This window comes from Garra rufa, chromosome 18 (genome assembly GCF_049309525.1).
Source record: "Garra rufa chromosome 18, GarRuf1.0, whole genome shotgun sequence".
NCBI lineage: Eukaryota > Metazoa > Chordata > Actinopteri > Cypriniformes > Cyprinidae > Garra > Garra rufa.
Window position 1 is genome coordinate 1,054,811 of NC_133378.1, and position 18,076 is coordinate 1,072,886.

General features: G+C 42.7%; 1 protein-coding gene across 1 annotated transcript in view; it reads left to right on the forward strand.

Annotated features, from left to right (window-relative positions):
- The first annotated feature begins 4,874 nt into the window (after positions 1-4,874).
- The window catches only part of LOC141291030 (uncharacterized), a 22,085-nt gene continuing 8,883 nt past the window's right edge, over positions 4,875-18,076 (forward strand). Inside the window, exons 1-5 of the mRNA XM_073823189.1 lie at positions 4,875-4,989; positions 5,085-5,156; positions 6,155-6,255; positions 6,338-9,021; positions 9,183-9,209. Of these exons, the coding sequence (XP_073679290.1) occupies positions 6,156-6,255; positions 6,338-9,021; positions 9,183-9,209 (2,811 nt within the window). The 5' untranslated portion in view covers positions 4,875-4,989; positions 5,085-5,156; position 6,155. The remainder of the gene's footprint in view (positions 4,990-5,084; positions 5,157-6,154; positions 6,256-6,337; positions 9,022-9,182; positions 9,210-18,076) is intronic.

Sequence of the window (18,076 nt, forward strand, 5' to 3'; positions counted from 1 at the left end):
CCATTCAGTCAAAGGCTCTTTAAGGAACCATCTCTTTCTTGCCTTTTTATATTCTGAGGAAACTTTCACCACAAAGAACCTTTTGTGAAACAGAAAGGTTCTTCAGATGTTAAAGGTTTTTAATGGAACCATTTAAACAACAAAGGTTCTTCTATGGCATTGTTAAGCAGGAGTGTATTGGTGAGTTATACAGTTAGAATTGTGAGATATAAACTCACAATTGTGAAAAATAATGTCAGAATTGTGGGATATAAACTTGCAAGTCTGACTTTCTCACAACTGTGAGTCAGATTTAAACTTGCAATTGTAAAAAAAAACTTACTGACTGAGGGGAAACTATACTGTTTTTGTCATGATCTGGGCTGTGGGGCTCCCCTCAGCCACCTGAGGTCGCTGTTTTCCCTTCCCTGCACACACATCCCTAATTGTACACTCCTGTCTAGTCGTTATCACTGATTACACGCACACCTGTTCACAATCACATCTGGTCTATAAGAACACTCATTTCCCACTACTCTTTCTGGCTGCATTGTTTTCTGTATGGTTTGTTTCTGTGTATTTTAGATATTAGATCTTTGCTCTTGACCGTGTTTCTTGTTTTGTTCAGTTTAAGTTTTGAGTTTATGTTTGATTGTGCCGTGTTGGCCTTTTTGGTTTTGATTTGTTTGTGTTCTTTTTCAATTAAAAATACTTCCCTGCATTTGGACCCAGACCTCATCTCTAACGTGACAGAATGCAGCCAGCACAGATGGGTCCAGCGGGGAGTAATTTTTTTTTTCTCATTGAGGAGGCGGCGGCTTTTGAGGCGGCGTCGGCCGCTCGATTCGAGGAGGTGATATACCTCCAACTGGCCGAGATGGAAGCATGCAGGGCTGAAACGGCGCGACTGCGTTCCCGCTTCACGGTTGGAGCGGAATGGCTTTTCGGTGGGAAGGCGGAAGGGTCCGTTGTCTCCGCTCCTGTGACCGCACCTTCTGTTCCGGACGCGGCGTTAACCGCGCTCTCTGCTCCTGACGCGGCGGTGACCGCTCTCTCTGCTCCTGACGCGGCGGTGACCGCTCTCTCTGCTCCGGACGCGGCGGTGACCGCTCTCTCTGCTCCGGACGCGGCGGTGACCGCTCTCTCTGCTCCGGACGCGGCGGTGACCGCTCTCTCTGCTCCGGACGCGGTGGTGACCGCTCTCTCTGCTCCTGACGCGGCGTTGACCGCTCTCTCTGTTCCGGACGCGGCGGTGACCGCTCTCTCTGCTCCGGACGCGGCGGTGACCGCACTCTCTGCTCCTGACGCGGCGTTGACCGCTCTCTCTGTTCCGGACGCGGCGGTGACCGCTCTCTCTGCTCCGGACGCGGCGGTGACCGCACTCTCTGCTCCGGACGCGGCGGTGACCGCTCTCTCTGCTCCTGACGCGGCGGTGACCGCTCTCTCTGCTCCTGACGCGGCGGTGACCGCTCTCTCTGCTCCTGACGCGGCGGTGACCGCTCTCTCTGCTCCGGACGCGGCGGTGACCGCTCTCTCTGCTCCGGACGCGGCGGTGACCGCTCTCTCTGCTCCGGACGCGGCGGTGACCGCTCTCTCTGCTCCGGACGCGGCGGTGACCGCTCTCTCTGCTCCGGACGCGGCGGTGACCGCTCTCTCTGTTCCGGACGCGGCGGTGACCGCTCTCTCTGCTCCGGACGCGGCGGTGACCGCACTCTCTGCTCCGGACGCGGCGGTGACCGCTCTCTCTGCTCCTGACGCGGCGTTGACCGCTCTCTCTGTTCCGGACGCGGCGGTGACCGCTCTCTCTGCTCCGGACGCGGCGGTGACCGCACTCTCTGCTCCTGACGCGGCGTTGACCGCTCTCTCTGTTCCGGACGCGGCGGTGACCGCTCTCTCTGCTCCGGACGCGGCGGTGACCGCACTCTCTGCTCCGGACGCGGCGGTGACCGCTCTCTCTGCTCCTGACGCGGCGTTGACCGCTCTCTCTGTTCCGGACGCGGCGGTGACCGCTCTCTCTGCTCCTGACGCGGCGTTGACCGCTCTCTCTGTTCCGGACGCGGCGGTGACCGCTCTCTCTGCTCCGGACGCGGCGGTGACCGCTCTCTCTGCTCCGGACGCGGCAGTGAACGCTATCTCCGTGCCTGACGCGCCGGAGACCGCAATCTCTGTTCCTGACACTGCGGCGACCGTGCTTTCTGTTCCTGACGCGGCGGTGACTGCGCTGCACGGGCCTGGCCCGCCGTCCCTCCCCCTGATTTGCCTTCCCCCGTTCCTCCACCCTCCAGACTTGTGGAACGTCTGGGAGCCGTTCCGTGGGGAGGGGGTAGTGTCATGATCTGGGCTGTGGGGCTCCCCTCAGCCACCTGAGGTCGCTGTTTTCCCTTCCCTGCACACACATCCCTAATTGTACACTCCTGTCTAGTCGTTATCACTGATTACACGCACACCTGTTCACAATCACATCTGGTCTATAAGAACACTCATTTCCCACTACTCTTTCTGGCTGCATTGTTTTCTGTATGGTTTGTTTCTGTGTATTTTAGATATTAGATCTTTGCTCTTGACCGTGTTTCTTGTTTTGTTCAGTTTAAGTTTTGAGTTTATGTTTGATTGTGCCGTGTTGGCCTTTTTGGTTTTGATTTGTTTGTGTTCTTTTTCAATTAAAAATACTTCCCTGCATTTGGACCCAGACCTCATCTCTAACGTGACAGTTTTAATCAATGAAGCCGGCAATGTACAATAAACCGTGAATGAATTGTTTTCTATAATAAAATGATTAGCAAAATATGAGTGAATGTGAATGCGGAAGCGTTTAGCCTCCTCGTGTGAAGACCGACAAGGGTAAAGACCTGTAACTTTTTCCTGCACGACTTTAACCGAGCAACGACAACGGCAACTCACTTAAGTATTCACTTACTTTCCCTTTATACACTCCGCTCTCCTAGCGGTCCTCCTCTATCATGTGTTTCCAATTCATTCCGGTGATCTCTACACATCGCCCTAACATCACACGCAGACGGCAACGCAGTCTTACTAAACTGCGCCCTATCGACACCTCTTCCACTGAACTTTTCTCTTTCACAGTTGGTCTCTGGAACTGCCAGTCAGCTGTCAACAAAGCTGACTTCATTTCGGCCTTTTCTCTACAATCTGGACTGAGTGTCTTGGGCTTGACTGAAACGTGGATCCGTCCAGAAGACTCAGCAACCACAGCTGCTCTATCTAATAACTTCTCTCTCTCACACACCCTTCATCAGACTGGGAGGGGTGTGGGTACTGGATTGCTCATTTCTAACAACTGGAAATACTCAACTCATTCTCCCCTATGCAATTATAACATTCACTCATTTGAATTTCATACAATTACTGTAACATCTCCTATAAAACTCCACGTTGTGGTAATTTACCGCTCTCCTAGTCAACTCGGCATCTTCTTAGAGGAGCTGGATGGGCTGCTGTCCTCATTTCCAGAGGATGGCAGTGCACTTTTAGTCTTTGGTGACTTTAACATTCACCTAGACAAGCCTTATGCAGCAGACTTCCATTCACTCCTAGCTTCATTTGATCTCAAATGCATTGTCACTACATGCACTCACAAATCTGGCAACCAACTTGACCTAATTTACACACGCAATTATTTTACAGACAACATCTTGGTTAAACCCCTACACATCTCTGAACACTTCCTCATTACATTTAACCTACATCTTGCTACTTGTGTACCTCCAACCCCTCAACCTGTTCTTCCCTTTCTAACCTGTACTCATCTAACAATGCCTGATTTATGGTATTATGAGCACTTCCTATGTCGATCTGCCTCTTTAGGATGAATCACTTGTTGTATTCCCCAATTGTAAGGCACTTTGGATAAAAGCATCTGCTAAATGTATAAATGTTAATGTAAATGAATATGCTTTAGTTGAACTCTACAAGCTTGCTCTAAACTAATTTTCAGCAGTGTTGAACACATTCAGACCAAAGTGAACATTGATTAGCCATTATGTTCACATGCTCAACAGATACATTCATGACTGGCTACAAAATCCTGCAAAAACATGTTTTGAATTAAAACCTTTGACTTTCTTCTATTCTGTTCTATTATTTTATATGGTCAGCAAAATTAACATGTACAGTTTTAATTGGTTGATCCATCCTGTTCCTCTGTTGTCACATTTGCCGGTTTGGGTAACACTGCCACATAGCGGTAAATTTCGAAACAGCAGTGTACAAGTACAAAAATTATGATGTTGTACCATTTCAAATATAATGTACTAGTATTTTTTCCCAGCACTTTAAAGCTCAAAAGACTGAATATTGTCAGATTTAAATGTAATGTTCAATATGATATGTTTACCCTTCAAAGATTAAAAGTTTCACAATGATTAGAAAAAAAACATGAAGTTATTTCTATGGCTACAGAGGAGCACTTATGGCTCAGTTAATTGGCCTTTTCTATTCCCTAACAGTTCATACATTTTCTTGTGAATTTATTTTTAGCAATCCTAAAATCACTATTACAACATTAAAAAAAAATCTGTTTTTGTCCATGTTGTTACTTTTAGTAGAATGCCCTACTGTCACACAGTAGGAATGTTCTATCTATCTATATACATACCGAATGAAAATTGGGTATGTTCTTAGTTTTGAAGAGACAAGTACACACTTTCTATACCTGATTGTGTTCTGCTACATTTGATTAGTAAATGTTCAATGCTCAGCAAATAAATAAAATAGTCATTTATAGAACTCTTGTCACTATGCCAACTAATTGCAGTGAAAAGCATTTCTTGGGTGGAGTTCACTCCAGGGTCCTGTTTTCCGTTCACAGGAAATTTTGAGGTTTATCAGTTCAGAACATATGCTGTAGGGAGATTCTTGCTAAGTGCATTTCTCAGAAAATTTGGTGAGAAAGTGACAGGCTACTGTGCTAACTTACAGTGCTTCTCTTTTTGGTCTGTTTTATTTTTCTCTCGTCTCGTGCTTGGAAGCTTATAGTGGGATTGAAGTAAGGTAAGACTTTATATTTTACCATAATGCCCACATGTTTATTTATTTTTTTGTCAGATTAAATGGAATAATTCCAGGACCATTTATTTTGAAACAAGGGGATATCTGGTATAGCGGGACATTCTGATTTCCACACCAGGGGCCAGTTTTAACGGTGGGGCAAGGACGAGGTGAGTCAAGGATCTAAATACAGCAGTATTTAATAAACACTAAACAAAGAAAATCCAAAAAGGCAGAAACAAACTAAAAGCAACAACAGCCAAAACCACACAACAACAGGGGTATACACAACATACAGAGGTATACACAGGGTAACAAGAGACTAATGAACTACCATGAGACAATTGTGGAAAAAAAAATCGTATAACTGCCATTATAATCAATGAAGCCGACAATGCACAGTGAACTGTTTCCTGTAATAAAAACATTTGTGAATGTGCTTTAGTTGAACTCTACAAGCTTGTTCTAAACTAAGTTATTTCAACAGTGTTAAGCAGATTCAGACCAAAGTGAACACACAATAATGTGATTTCAATGTGATATGTTTACCCTTTAAAGACTAAAAGTTTCACAATGAGGAAACTAACTTTTTAAATGAGAAAAAACAAGACATTATTTCTATGGCTGCAGATGAGCACTTATGGCTCATTGGTCATTTCTAACCTCTAACAGTTATTTCATAGGTTTTCCTTGTGATTTTTTTTTATTAGAGATTTTAAAATCACTATTAGCCTACAACATTTAAAAAAATCTATTTGTGTTACTTTTTGTACTGAAGTATGAAGTATTGCTATGGCAGACTGCCATACTCATTTGATATGCTCTGCTGTTCTCAGGTCTGATCGTCACCCACTAGGGATGTTTTCCCCAAGCATACACAACTTCATAGACAAGTGCACACTTGCTGTACCTGATGTGTTGCTGTACCTAGTCATCATTATTTAGTATAATAATTCACAATACATAATTTTCTTTGTTTTTAATAAGGATTTCTTTTTTATCACATACTGTTGCTTTGTAAGAATTCAGGGCTATTTTTTATGGGAAGAACTCCACATGTTACTATACTATGATTCTACTTAACTGTGATGTTTTTACATGGTTTGATAACTGTCAACTATAACCTCACTAGTTTGCTGTTCCTTTCTTTCATGTGCCCTGTCTGTAGTATGGATTCAGTGGGAGTAAATGTCATAGAAACTGCTGCACTGGGGAGACCCTTCCAACTGGGGATGCTGTATGACTGCAGGAAAGATGCATTAGTACCAGGTACTAAAACATAAAAAAACTAACCTGTACAAAAGGGTAAGTTATTTGAAAAGTAAATTTGAATTTATTTTTCGTGCTACAGGAATTACACTTTGGGATGAAGAGCAGCTGCAGCAAAGCATACGCACCCGTCCCCAAATCAATACAGATTTCAAAGTCACAGCTTCAGACTCAATTCAAGACAAATCTAGTTTACTAAACATTGACACCTCTCTGGGATTGAGTTTTTTAGGTGGACTCCTTCATGTTGGTGGAGCTGCCCAGTATCTCAATGACACCAAAAAGTCATTTAAACAGCAAAGACTGACCTTGCATTATCATTCAACCTCTACGTTTAAAGAACTGACCATGAACCACTTGGCTTCTGGAAATATTGCTCATAATGAGGTCTTTGAGAATGATGCAGCAACACATGTAGTGACAGCAGTGCTGTATGGGGCAGATGCCTGCTTTGTGTTTGATAGAGAAGTTTCTTCAGATGAGAATGAAAGCACAGTAGCAGGAGAAGTACAAGCTGCCTTTAATAAACTAAAGGGCATTTTTTCAGTAGGTGCAAACATTGATCTGAGCATGAATGACAACCAGAAAACGGCAGTCCCAAAATTCAGTTGTACATTTTATGGCGACTTTAAGTTACCATCTAATCCAAAGTCTTTTGAAGATGCTTTGAGGATTTATGGTGAACTCCCAAAATTGTTGGGAGAGAACAAAGAACTGGTCGTTCCATTGAGAGTGTGGCTTTATCCCTTGGACAAACTACACTCAAGAGCTGCAAAACTTCAAAGAAATATCAGCATAGATCTAATCAAAAACTTTGAATTAGTTATTGAGAGTTTAAGTGCAGTTGAGATGAAATGCAGCGACCTTCTGAAAGACAAACCAGCTTTGGCTTTTGCTGCATTAAATGAGAAAATACAGAACATGAAGCGGAATTGTCACCACTACAAGTTGAGTTTCATGAAGAAACTTGGGATTCTGTTGCCAAAAATCCGAGGGGACGTGGAAAAGGAAACAGCTCTGATTGATCTTCTACATGAGCATGAGGAATCTCCATTTAGAGAAAGTGATCTTGAACATTGGCTGAATGAGAAAGAAAATGAATCAGATGTAGTTAAAACTTTACTCAGACAACTAAAGGATTTTGGAGCAAAGGTAGAAATGAACCTAGATAAATGTTTGATGGATCTGGAAGTTAAAAATTTGGTTTGCTACACCTTTACATCCCTTAATAGATCAGATGTGCTTCTTTCTAAACAAAAGGACTACCTGAGTCTTTCATCAAGGAGAAAAAACAATGAGAGCACCTCCGAATCTGAGCAAAATACATGGCTCACTCCTGAAATCAAAAATACAATGAAGAGCAACTTGAAGTTGTTTAAAAGCTTGATCAATTCAAAGGACCGCAAAGCAGCAATGTTTATCATTGCATCAAAAGAGATGGAGAATAATCCAGGTTCCTGCATTCTCCTGTATGAAAATGGGTGTGATGAAGAAATTTGCTTTTCTCCTCCAACAAAGCCAGCCTGTCCTATTATTGAACAGGTCAGAGATGGCATTGTAGTTATAAAAGTACCTACACCATGTCATGCTACAATGGAGCTCAAGTTATTGTACAAAATGAAAGAAGAGAAAAGCTGGAAATCTCAGCCTGTGACACAGAGCCAAGAGACAGTTACTCTGACTGATCTCAGTCCAGACACTGAGTTTAATGAGATTAAATGTGCAGCAGTGGGGAAACTGAACTACAGTGTAGACAGTGATGTCATCCACCTCAGAGTCATTGACAAGAGTCTCATCAGGGCTACAGAGTCTGTCATTGAATATTTGAGTTTGACTGAAAACAAGAGCAGTAAACTTTTGGGAGACCCCAAGACAAACACGTTTAGTGCATTTCATAAGAAGTTTGACAAAATGAGGCAATACTGCCAAACCTACAAGCAAGATTTCAAAGACAAAATTAAAGCCCTGATTGTATCTGTTCAAGCCTGTGAAAAGGAGATGTGTGCTCTAACAGATCTTCTACAAGGTCATGAGGAATCTCCATTTAAAGAAAGTATTCTTGCAGAGTGGATCACAATCACAGAAAAAGAAATGAATACAACTAATGAGATTCTTCAACAATTACTAGACTCCGGAGCAGAAATGGACAGTGGCTTTGATGCAGTTTTGTCAGATGTTAAGGTGGATAATCTTCTGTGTTACACATTTACTTCTCTTGAGCAGCCAGATGGGTTGCTTTCTAAACAAGAAAATTACCTGAAACCCCAAATGATAAGGAAACTGGAGAAAACACCTAATCCAGCATCTCAGACATGGCTTACTAGAGGCATCAGGGAGAAAATGAGAACACATTTGAAAATGTTTAAAGAGCTGATGACATTACATAGGAATCATTCCACTAAATTTATTGTTTCTTCAAAAGATCACCAAAACCATCCAGGTTCCTGCGTTCTCCTGTATGAAAATGGATGCGATGAAGCCATCTGCTTTGCTCCTCCACCAAAGCCAGCCTGCCCCATCATTGAACAGGTCAGAGATGGCAGTGTGGTTTTAAAAATTCCTCCACCATGTCATGCTACAATGGAGCTCAAGTTATTGTACAAAATGAAAGAAGAGAAAAGTTGGAAACCTCAGCCTGTGATGCAGAGCCGAGATACAGTTACTCTGACTGATCTCAATCCAGACACAAAGTATGAGATTAAATGTGCAGCAGTGGGGAAACTGAACTACAGTGTAGACAGTGATGTTATCACAGTTATCACAAAGGTATGATGCATATTTATTAAATATCAGCTAAAGGAAAATGATTTTAATAAATTATTACAATAAATATACAGTTTAAATAAACATTGATTTGTAATACATGGGCCTGTGTATCTGTAATATGCTATTAATATTAATAATTTTGTTAATTATGTTTATTTCAGAGAACTACAAAGAACAGAGAAGAGCAGGTAAGAAAACTGATCTAACACTCAAAGAGCAGTGTGAAAAAATGCAATGACATTTTAATGCTGTTGTAGATGTTTTGTCAACAAGTGGGCCTCTTTACTAGAATTCACTCTAGTATTCAAAGTCATCCAAAATGTCTCATTGAATTGCTTTGACAATTACAAAATGTTTTAAATGTCAACATTTTTTACCGGGGTTCTTTGCCAGCCAATAACATAATTATTTCATCTGTGCTGTCTATAGGTTGTGGCTAGAAGGGATACGTCTACGACCGGAAACTAACAATGAAATTAATTTTTCTACCTATTAGATTGTGTTTTTTTAACGTCTACACCTACCCCAACCCTAAACTTAGCCCTTACTATAATAAAAAAACAGCATTATTGTTGTAAAAATAACGTTAGATTGATGTGCGCATGCCCAGTAGCGAATCATGTCTCCCTTCTAGTCTTTACCCTGGGTGCTTTTCATTTCTTATTTGTGCATCCTCGTTTCCTTTCCTTGCTTCCTTTCCTCGCGTCTTAGCTCCACCCCCTTAGGATACGAGGGAAGGATTTAAGGAAAGGAAATGAGGATGGAGGAATCAAAGGAGGAACATTGGAATATTCTTGACCACTCAAGCGTCACTTCAAAGCGTCATCAGCTGCGCTAAAGAGGTCTGCCCATATGTTGTTAAAGTTCGTTATTTAAGGCATTCATAATAATTATTAACAAAGCAAGATGCCCTGTTTAAATATATGACATTATTTACACTGCAAAGGTAAAATATAAATGTAAATTATTATGACACATCCGAAGGGGGAGGAGTGCGTCACGTTTAGTCGATAAAACACTTCCGCATAGGAAACACCTGCGTATCCTCGCTCAAGACTCCTCAGGAAGCGTCCTCACTCCTCGATCCTTGCCTCCTCACGGTGCAATTAAAGAATTGAGATGTCCTACAAGATGGCTGAGCTCGATCGGGTTCCGGGTCATAGGATGGAGGACGGAGGAGCGAGGAAACGAGGAGGGATATTGAAAAGCACCCCTTGTCTATAGACCGTTCTCACAACTTCCGTATTTTGCACCGGAAATACGTAATTGCTGTGTAAACCTATTTCCGCCCCGGTATGCCGGTAACCAGTTAAACAACAAAGATGGCGCAAACATCGAGCAAGAGTTGTTGTAGCGTACCGGGCTGTTCTTGTAATGCCCAAAAGCAGCCTTATTTATCTTTCCACTCCTTCCCTGCTAACGAAAATGGGTTCAAGCTATTCGAAATTAAAATGTTAACTGATGATGACAGCATTCGGCTAATGTTAATACTAGGCTATCGTCGCTAGCTGCTACTCACAAGACGTTCACTTAGACCAAAGGCAGACAGTGAATGTCATATTGTTTGTAACATCACGACCACGACTATATTGCTTTAATAAAGTTGTACATGTCCTCTATACTATCCATACATAACCTTACAACCCTAGTCCTAGGTCTAAGTGTACACACTAGTAATTTGTTAGCCTGATTGCTCTCTAACGTTAGCTACGTTACTTACCTCCCAGCTAACAAAAAAAGGTCGCCACAACGTCCCCTGAATGGCATCTGCGAACGTCCCCTGGACGTTATCGTGTAGGGTTTTTTGGACGTCGCCAGTTCGTTCGCGGGACGTACTGGGAACGTTCGCGGAACGTTCTGAGGACCAACCGGGGACGTTCGCAGGACGTGCCACGGAGGTTCGCAGGACGTTTATTAAACATTGTGAGGACCTATAGGTAACGTTCTCTGCAGGTCAATTTAACATCCTTTGTAAACATGTCATTAGTCAAATTGAACTACCCAAGGAATAAACACACAAGCAATAGTACTTTGACAATATTTTATTTGTTATCTTTTCATTTTATAGTTTGTTTGTTTAAGTGTGTGTGTGTGTGTGTGTGTGTGTGTGTGTGTGTGTTGGTGTGTGTCTGTCTGTATACGTGTGTGTGTGTGTGTGTGTGTGTGTGTGTGTGTGTGTGTGTGTGTGTGTGTGTGTGTGTGTGTGTGTGTGTGTGTGTGTGTGTGTGTGTGTGTGTGTGTGTGTGTTCCAGCTGTTGCGTGTTAGTTCTCCAGGTCAGCTTCTAGCCGTATGTTTGGAACCTAAAAAAAATATGAATGAACAAAAATCAGTAGTGGATTTAAACCTTCCTACCTCTTATGACTTTTAGACCATCCTGGTTTATCAACGATGCACTTTACTCGAAAGTGGCAGCTATGCATATCGCTGTTTGTTTATGTAGCGTTTACATTTCAATCACTGCAAACTTAAGCCTTATTATTTAAAAATAACAATAGTGGCATTATATAAACTTGTTAAAAAACACCTCTGACTGACATACTCGAAGCACACACACTGATTGCTTAAACAACACACAGAAATACGTTTAAAAAAATCTGTCTTTGCATGTAATCCCCTGAATGGCGCCTGCGGATGTCCCCTGGACGTCTTTGTGTGGGGTTCTTTAAACGTTGAAAGGATGTGATGGAGGATGTTCACAGAACCTCTAGGAAACGCAAACAATGCCGTGATTTTTTTTTTTTTTGTGTGTGTGTGCGTGTTGTAAAGGATTTACTATAATGCTACACAACAGCCCAAAAAAGACATAAATTATTTATCTACTCATATTATAATTTAAATATTTTGTATATACACAATACACAGCATACATAAAATATAATATTATACTGTACAGTATATCACTAAAATGGGAGAATCTCAGCTTAAATGTACCATAGTCAGGGTAATTATGGTTCAAATGTGTTCCTTTTTTAAATATTGCAATTTCCCAAAAAACATAATTTTCTGAGTCTAAAATTTGAAATAGCCTTAGTCAATCAATATTAATGATATCAAGGTTATATATTTACAGAATGTTCTTTACAATATATATATGATGATTTTATGTAGAAAAAAAGGTCACATATTGTACATGTCACGAATGAGAAGGAGGAGATCTGGGTCCAAATGCAGGGTAAGTATGTTTTAATGAAAATGAAAACAAACTAAACAAACAAAAAGGCCAACACTGCAAACTAAACATAAACTGAAACATAAACTGAACAAAACATGAAACAAGATCTAAGGCCAAGGTCAGGAACACAAAAGTACATGCAAGACAAAAGACAATGCAGCCATGAAGCAGGAGTGAAAGGTGAGAGTTTTTAAAGACCAGATAATAGTGAACAGCTGTGAGTGAATCAGTGCTAATGACAAAGACAGGTGAATGCAATCAGGAAGTGCAGTGTAGGGAAGGGGAAACAGCGACCCCAAGTGGCTGAGGGAGGCCCCACAGCCCAGATCATGACAGTACATGCATTCACACATACACACCCTACAGAATTGTGGACATTTTTTAAATTACTGCAGTTTTAATAAAAAAAGTCATTATGGTGTAATAAGTAAATTAACTAAAGAACAAATCAACAATTCTTTCTTTCTGCTGTGATATAACTTTTGCAACTGCAGACTAGGAGACTCACTGGACACATAATTGCTATTAAATATATATATATATTTTTTTTTTTTGTAAATTCTGTTATTTTGTTTTAAAGTCTTTATGTAAACCTCTGATATGCTAATTACCTTAGTCAGAGCTGTTGTAAAACAAACAAACAAAATACTGTCAAATTGTATGATCATTTATTTTGTCAAAATGATTAACATTTTTAAAATTCTGCAATGTTTATTCAAACTTCCAACCACAAGTAAACAGAGTTATCATGAAATAAAAGTTTAATATTAGTTTTTGCATATAATTTTCTCACCTGAGCATTTTGCTTATTCACGATGTGGAGCATGCTTCAGTTCAGGGTCACCGCAATCCTTTTATGGAAAATATATGAAAAGGATCCTTATATGAAGATATCCGTCCCAAATGGGCTTTTTGCCACATTGGCGTCTCTGTGTGTATCTTTACCACATGAAAATTAAATACTTATGCTAATTTTCTGTAAATTGTATGTACATTTAATTATTTCACCTTTACATGCTAACGTTAGTATAGTTGAGGTTTCAGATTTTAGCACTGATTCAGTGAGTTCGAACCCCTGCAGACAGTCGGTCAGAACTGTGTAATGACATCTAACTTGAAGAATTCACTCCAGACTTCAGAATCTCAGTAAAGCATTTACTGATAGTAAAAGTTGTGGTTCTATAACAGAATACAAACAGAATCTTACATTAGAAATTATTAATTAACAAATATAAACAATTATCAAAAATAACATTCCTTACAAGTATAGAATAGAACACAATTAGGGCAGTTTAACACATCTGTGCAAATAAGTAATGTGGTCATTCTATGACAGCCCACAAGATGGTGCTATTACTGAAGTAAACGTGACTGAGGCACATGTCAGGATATACTAAACCACGAGTCCTTAGCGGTGAAATAACTCGATGTAACATAAACATAAGTCACGGAAAATACTTAATAGTCATTCCATCAACCAAAATGATTGAGAAAGCAAGCTTAATCGTGACAAATCAAGTATATAATGGCATAAACACACACACATACACATATATATATATATATATATATATATATATATATATATATATATATATGACGCAATGGCACTAAACGAGTTTCACTCGCGACATGTAAAACATTCGTCAGATTTAAATAAAGAACAACAAAATACACTTACTTTATATGCACGCACAACTATATTATATCAGCAAGTGTGAGATATCACAGACAAAGCTGAGATGTAGCGGATTGCTTAAGGAAGGAGTTAACGTTCTGCGTGTCTGCTCAGCACACCTGTTCCACTTCCTGACCTCATGTGACACACAAGATGGTGACGTTACAAATGGGGATTGGTTATACACATTAGGTTAAAGTAGCCTTTTGAACAGCCGCCCCCGAATTTAATGATTAAATTCGCACATCTTGACAAAAGGTCTTACTCTTGAAGTGGATTTTACTCTTCATCAGATAGGGCTGGTAGCTTGACAAGACGAGCTACAGGTCGAGTGTATGTACGTCTCTCAACTTGTACGGTAGCTGACCTTACTCTGTCATCTACTCCTGGATGCACTTCGGAGATTTTTCCTACTGGCCACAAAGCTTGAGGGAGCTGGGGGTCAACAATCATCACTACATCCCCAATTTGTAGATTTCCCTTGTCCGTCTTCCATTTCTGTCGAACTTGGAGACTGGGCAGATAGTACTTAATGAAATGTCTCCAGAAATGGTCGGCCAACAGTTGGCTGTGTCTCCAGCGGCGTCGACTTAACACTCCCGAGTCTTGATACACAACCTGGGGCAAGGAGGCATCTCTGCGTCCGATGAGGAAGCAGTTGGGTGTAATCGTGTCAATGTCAGAAATGTCAGATGATGTGTAGCCTAGAGGTTTTGAGTTAAGGATGCCTTCAATTTCCATTAACACTGTTCTCAAAACTTCTTCTGTCACGGTCTGCGCCCCTAAGGTAACTTGGAGAGCTGTCTTAATTGAACGTATCTCCCTCTCCCAGCATCCACCAAAGTGGGGTGCTCCTGGTGGATTGAAGGCGAACTTGATTTGTTGGGAAGCAAGGTGGTCTTGTAGTTCTTCATGTAAAGTAACAAGGGACTCCTTCAGCTCTCGCTCTCCACCTTTGAAGTTAGTGCCTTTTCCAGTAGGTTTTCCACGTCGAGCAATAAAGCGTCTCAGGGCCATCAGGAAGGAATCTGAATCTAAGCTCGCCAACAGATCTATATACACTGCTCTGGTGGTGAGGCACTTGAATAATACACCCCATCTCTTCTCATTTCGGCGTCCAATTTTAATCATGTAGGGACCAAAACAGTCCATGCCAGTTGAGAAGGCAGGCTTAAAGAGCTGTTGTCTTGCTAGTGGCAAGTCAGCCATACGAGGAATTTCTGGTTGTCCCTTCCATTTTCGACACTCTCCACATTGACGCTGGTGTCGCCGTACTGCTTCACGGCCTCGCAACACCCAGTAAGTCCTTCTTAGTTCCGCGAACACGCGTTCTGGCCCAGGGTGGTGCAGCTTCTCATCATAATCCTTGATAATGAGTTTGGTCACAGGATGTTGAGGGGAAAGGACGATTGGATGAATAGAATCCAATTCTGTATCACTGCATCGTCTTAGACGTCCACCCACACGAATGAGACCACTGGTAGGGTCAAGCTCGGGAGAGAGAGAGACCAGCCTGCTAGTACTGGATACTGGTTTCCCAGACTTCAGTTTGACCATCTCGTTAGGGAAGGACTCTGTCTGCATTTGACAAAGCACGGTTTGTTCCATCTCTCTCTGTTTGTCAGCGCATGTAATGTTCGCCGCCCCGTGAAGCTGCTGGCTGCATGCCTTTATGTATTCGGCCAGTGTATCGTACTGCTGTGGATTTGGTAAGGGGACAACTGTAGTCGTTCCACAAAATGCAGACTGCCTTAACTCCTTACTTTGTTCTTCAGTAGGCAAGGATGGTTGCTCAGGCCAATCTGCTGGTGGCAGTTTGAGAAATTGGGGACCTTGATTCCACTGGCTTCCCTTTACTAGATCACACAGATGTTTACCTCTTGTGATGCTGTCTGCAGGATTGTCCTCTGATCGTATGTATTGCCAGGTCGCAGATGTTGTAAGTTCTTGTATCTCCGCTACTCGAGTTCCCACGAACACCTTGTAACGACAAGAACTTGACAACAGCCAGGTAAGCACAGTCATAGAATCTGACCATAGTGTTAAGGAACGAATGGGGATGGTGAGTTCTGTGACAAGGACTTTGGAGAGCTGGGCACCACTCAGAGCTGCGCATAGTTCAAGTCAAGGTATAGACTGTTGCTTTCGGGGGGCAACCCGTGATCTGGCTGCTAGGAATGCAACTTCAACCTGGCCTTTTGTATTTTCTGTTCGCAAATAGGCCACGGATCCATAGGCCTGCTCTGAGGCATCACAGAATACATGTATATCGTGTCTGCTAGTCGGGAGATCCATGTGTGGACTGGAATAACATCTTGGTAGTGATATCTTATCCAGATCACTCAGTTCTTTCTCCCATGAACTCCATAAGCTGAGCAGACCTTCTGGAAGTTGTGGGTCATCCCAGTCACGCTTTTTATCCCATAGGCGCTGCACCAGTATTTTTGCTCGAGTGGTGTATGGGATAATATAGCCGAGGGGATCATATTGACTGGCCAGAACACGATAAATGCTGCGCATGGTTACTTTAGTGCAATTCACTACCCTGTGCTTGTAGTGCAAAGTGTCCGCCTGACAATGCCAGAGGAGTCCAAGGGTAGATTCATGGGTATCTTGCAGTCCCTGATTAAGCCAGAGCTCACATCTGTTCGATCTAATATTGGAGGGAAGGTGAGCAATCACTGCTGGACAATTGCTGGCCCATTGACGCAGTTCAAAGCCTCCCTCATTCAGCAGGGCACAGAGATGGTCAACAAGATCTGTTGCGTCATCTTTGGAAGTAAGACTGTGGAGGCAATTGTCTACATAGAATGACTTCTCTATGACCTCCCTCATCACATCTCCTGGCTGACTGTGGTCTAGCACATGCTTTTGCAGGGTGAATGTAGCGCAACAGGGACTGCAAGTAGTTCCAAAGGGAAGTACTTGCCATTGGTACACATCTGGTGCCCGCTCTAAGGTCATGTCTCTCCACAAGAACCGGAGTAAAGGTTTATCATCAGGGAGCAGCCTCACCTGATGAAACATCCCACGGATGTCACTGCTTAAGGCTGTGGAATGTTCACGGAAGCGCAGTAACACTGCCAACAGGGTGGGACTTAAGGTGGGACCTGGAAGAAGCAGCTCGTTCAAGTTCTGGCCCTCATACTGGAATGAGCAGTTATAAACGACCCGATTCTTGCTGTTGTGTGTGACCATATGATGAGGGATATACCATGATTCCTGTGATCTCTCTGCCTCGCATGGTTGCAGTCTCTCCACATAGCCCGCATTTTTGAGTCTTTCCATCTCAGTTTTATAAGCACAGGCCTGATCAGGGTTCTTCACCAGTTTCCGCTCAATGCTTCTGAGCTGTGGCAGAACAGCTTCCCTTGGCATACGCAGCGTGGGCATGGGTTGTATGCGGAGAAGCGGTGTAGCGTAACGCATCACACCATCCACATTAACTCTCACTGTTTTCTCTTGTAGAAGCCTGATGGCCTCTTGATCAAGTTTTGACCTTGTCACTTCTTTCTCACTCCTGTACGGAATTACATCCATCTGCCATAGCTTTTCCACATGGGCGAACAGATCAGCATTGGGGGAAATTGCAGTAAAGAGGCACTGGTGAGTGTTGAGCTTGTGCTTGATCGCATGTGTAGGGCCTTGTAGAGTCCAGCCTAGTCGAGTGCGAACTGCAGCTGGTCCACCTGGAGGGCCTAAGCGGACAGGCTCAATTGGAGTAACAAGGTGAGGACAATCTGAGCCAATGAGCAGTACAGGCTGTACTTTATCTATTTGCTGTAAGGGCAATCCAGATAAATGTTTGTACATTTTCTGGAGAGAGGCAACCGGGTGCGTTTGCTCGGCGAGCCCAAGCCTGTCGGCTGTAAAAGCACCTTGAATGGGGAATTTTCTGTGTCGGTTAGTGACAGGAGACACAGTGAACGAGACTGCCGCCCCATGAAGAACCTGCTGGTCCTGTCTCACCGTTCGCAGTATTAGGTCCTCTGGCTGCCCCTTCAGATTTAACTGCTGTGCTGCTGCGTGGAGCAGTATGGTCCTCTCAGACCCATCGTCTAACACAGCATATGCCTCGATAGATTTGTCCCCATTTGTGATAATAACTTTGCTCACTTTTAAGAGAACCTTGCGGCTGTAGACTGGGCGATCCACATACAGGACATCCTTGGTGGTGTTAACCAAACAGGAATTCTCCTTAGCA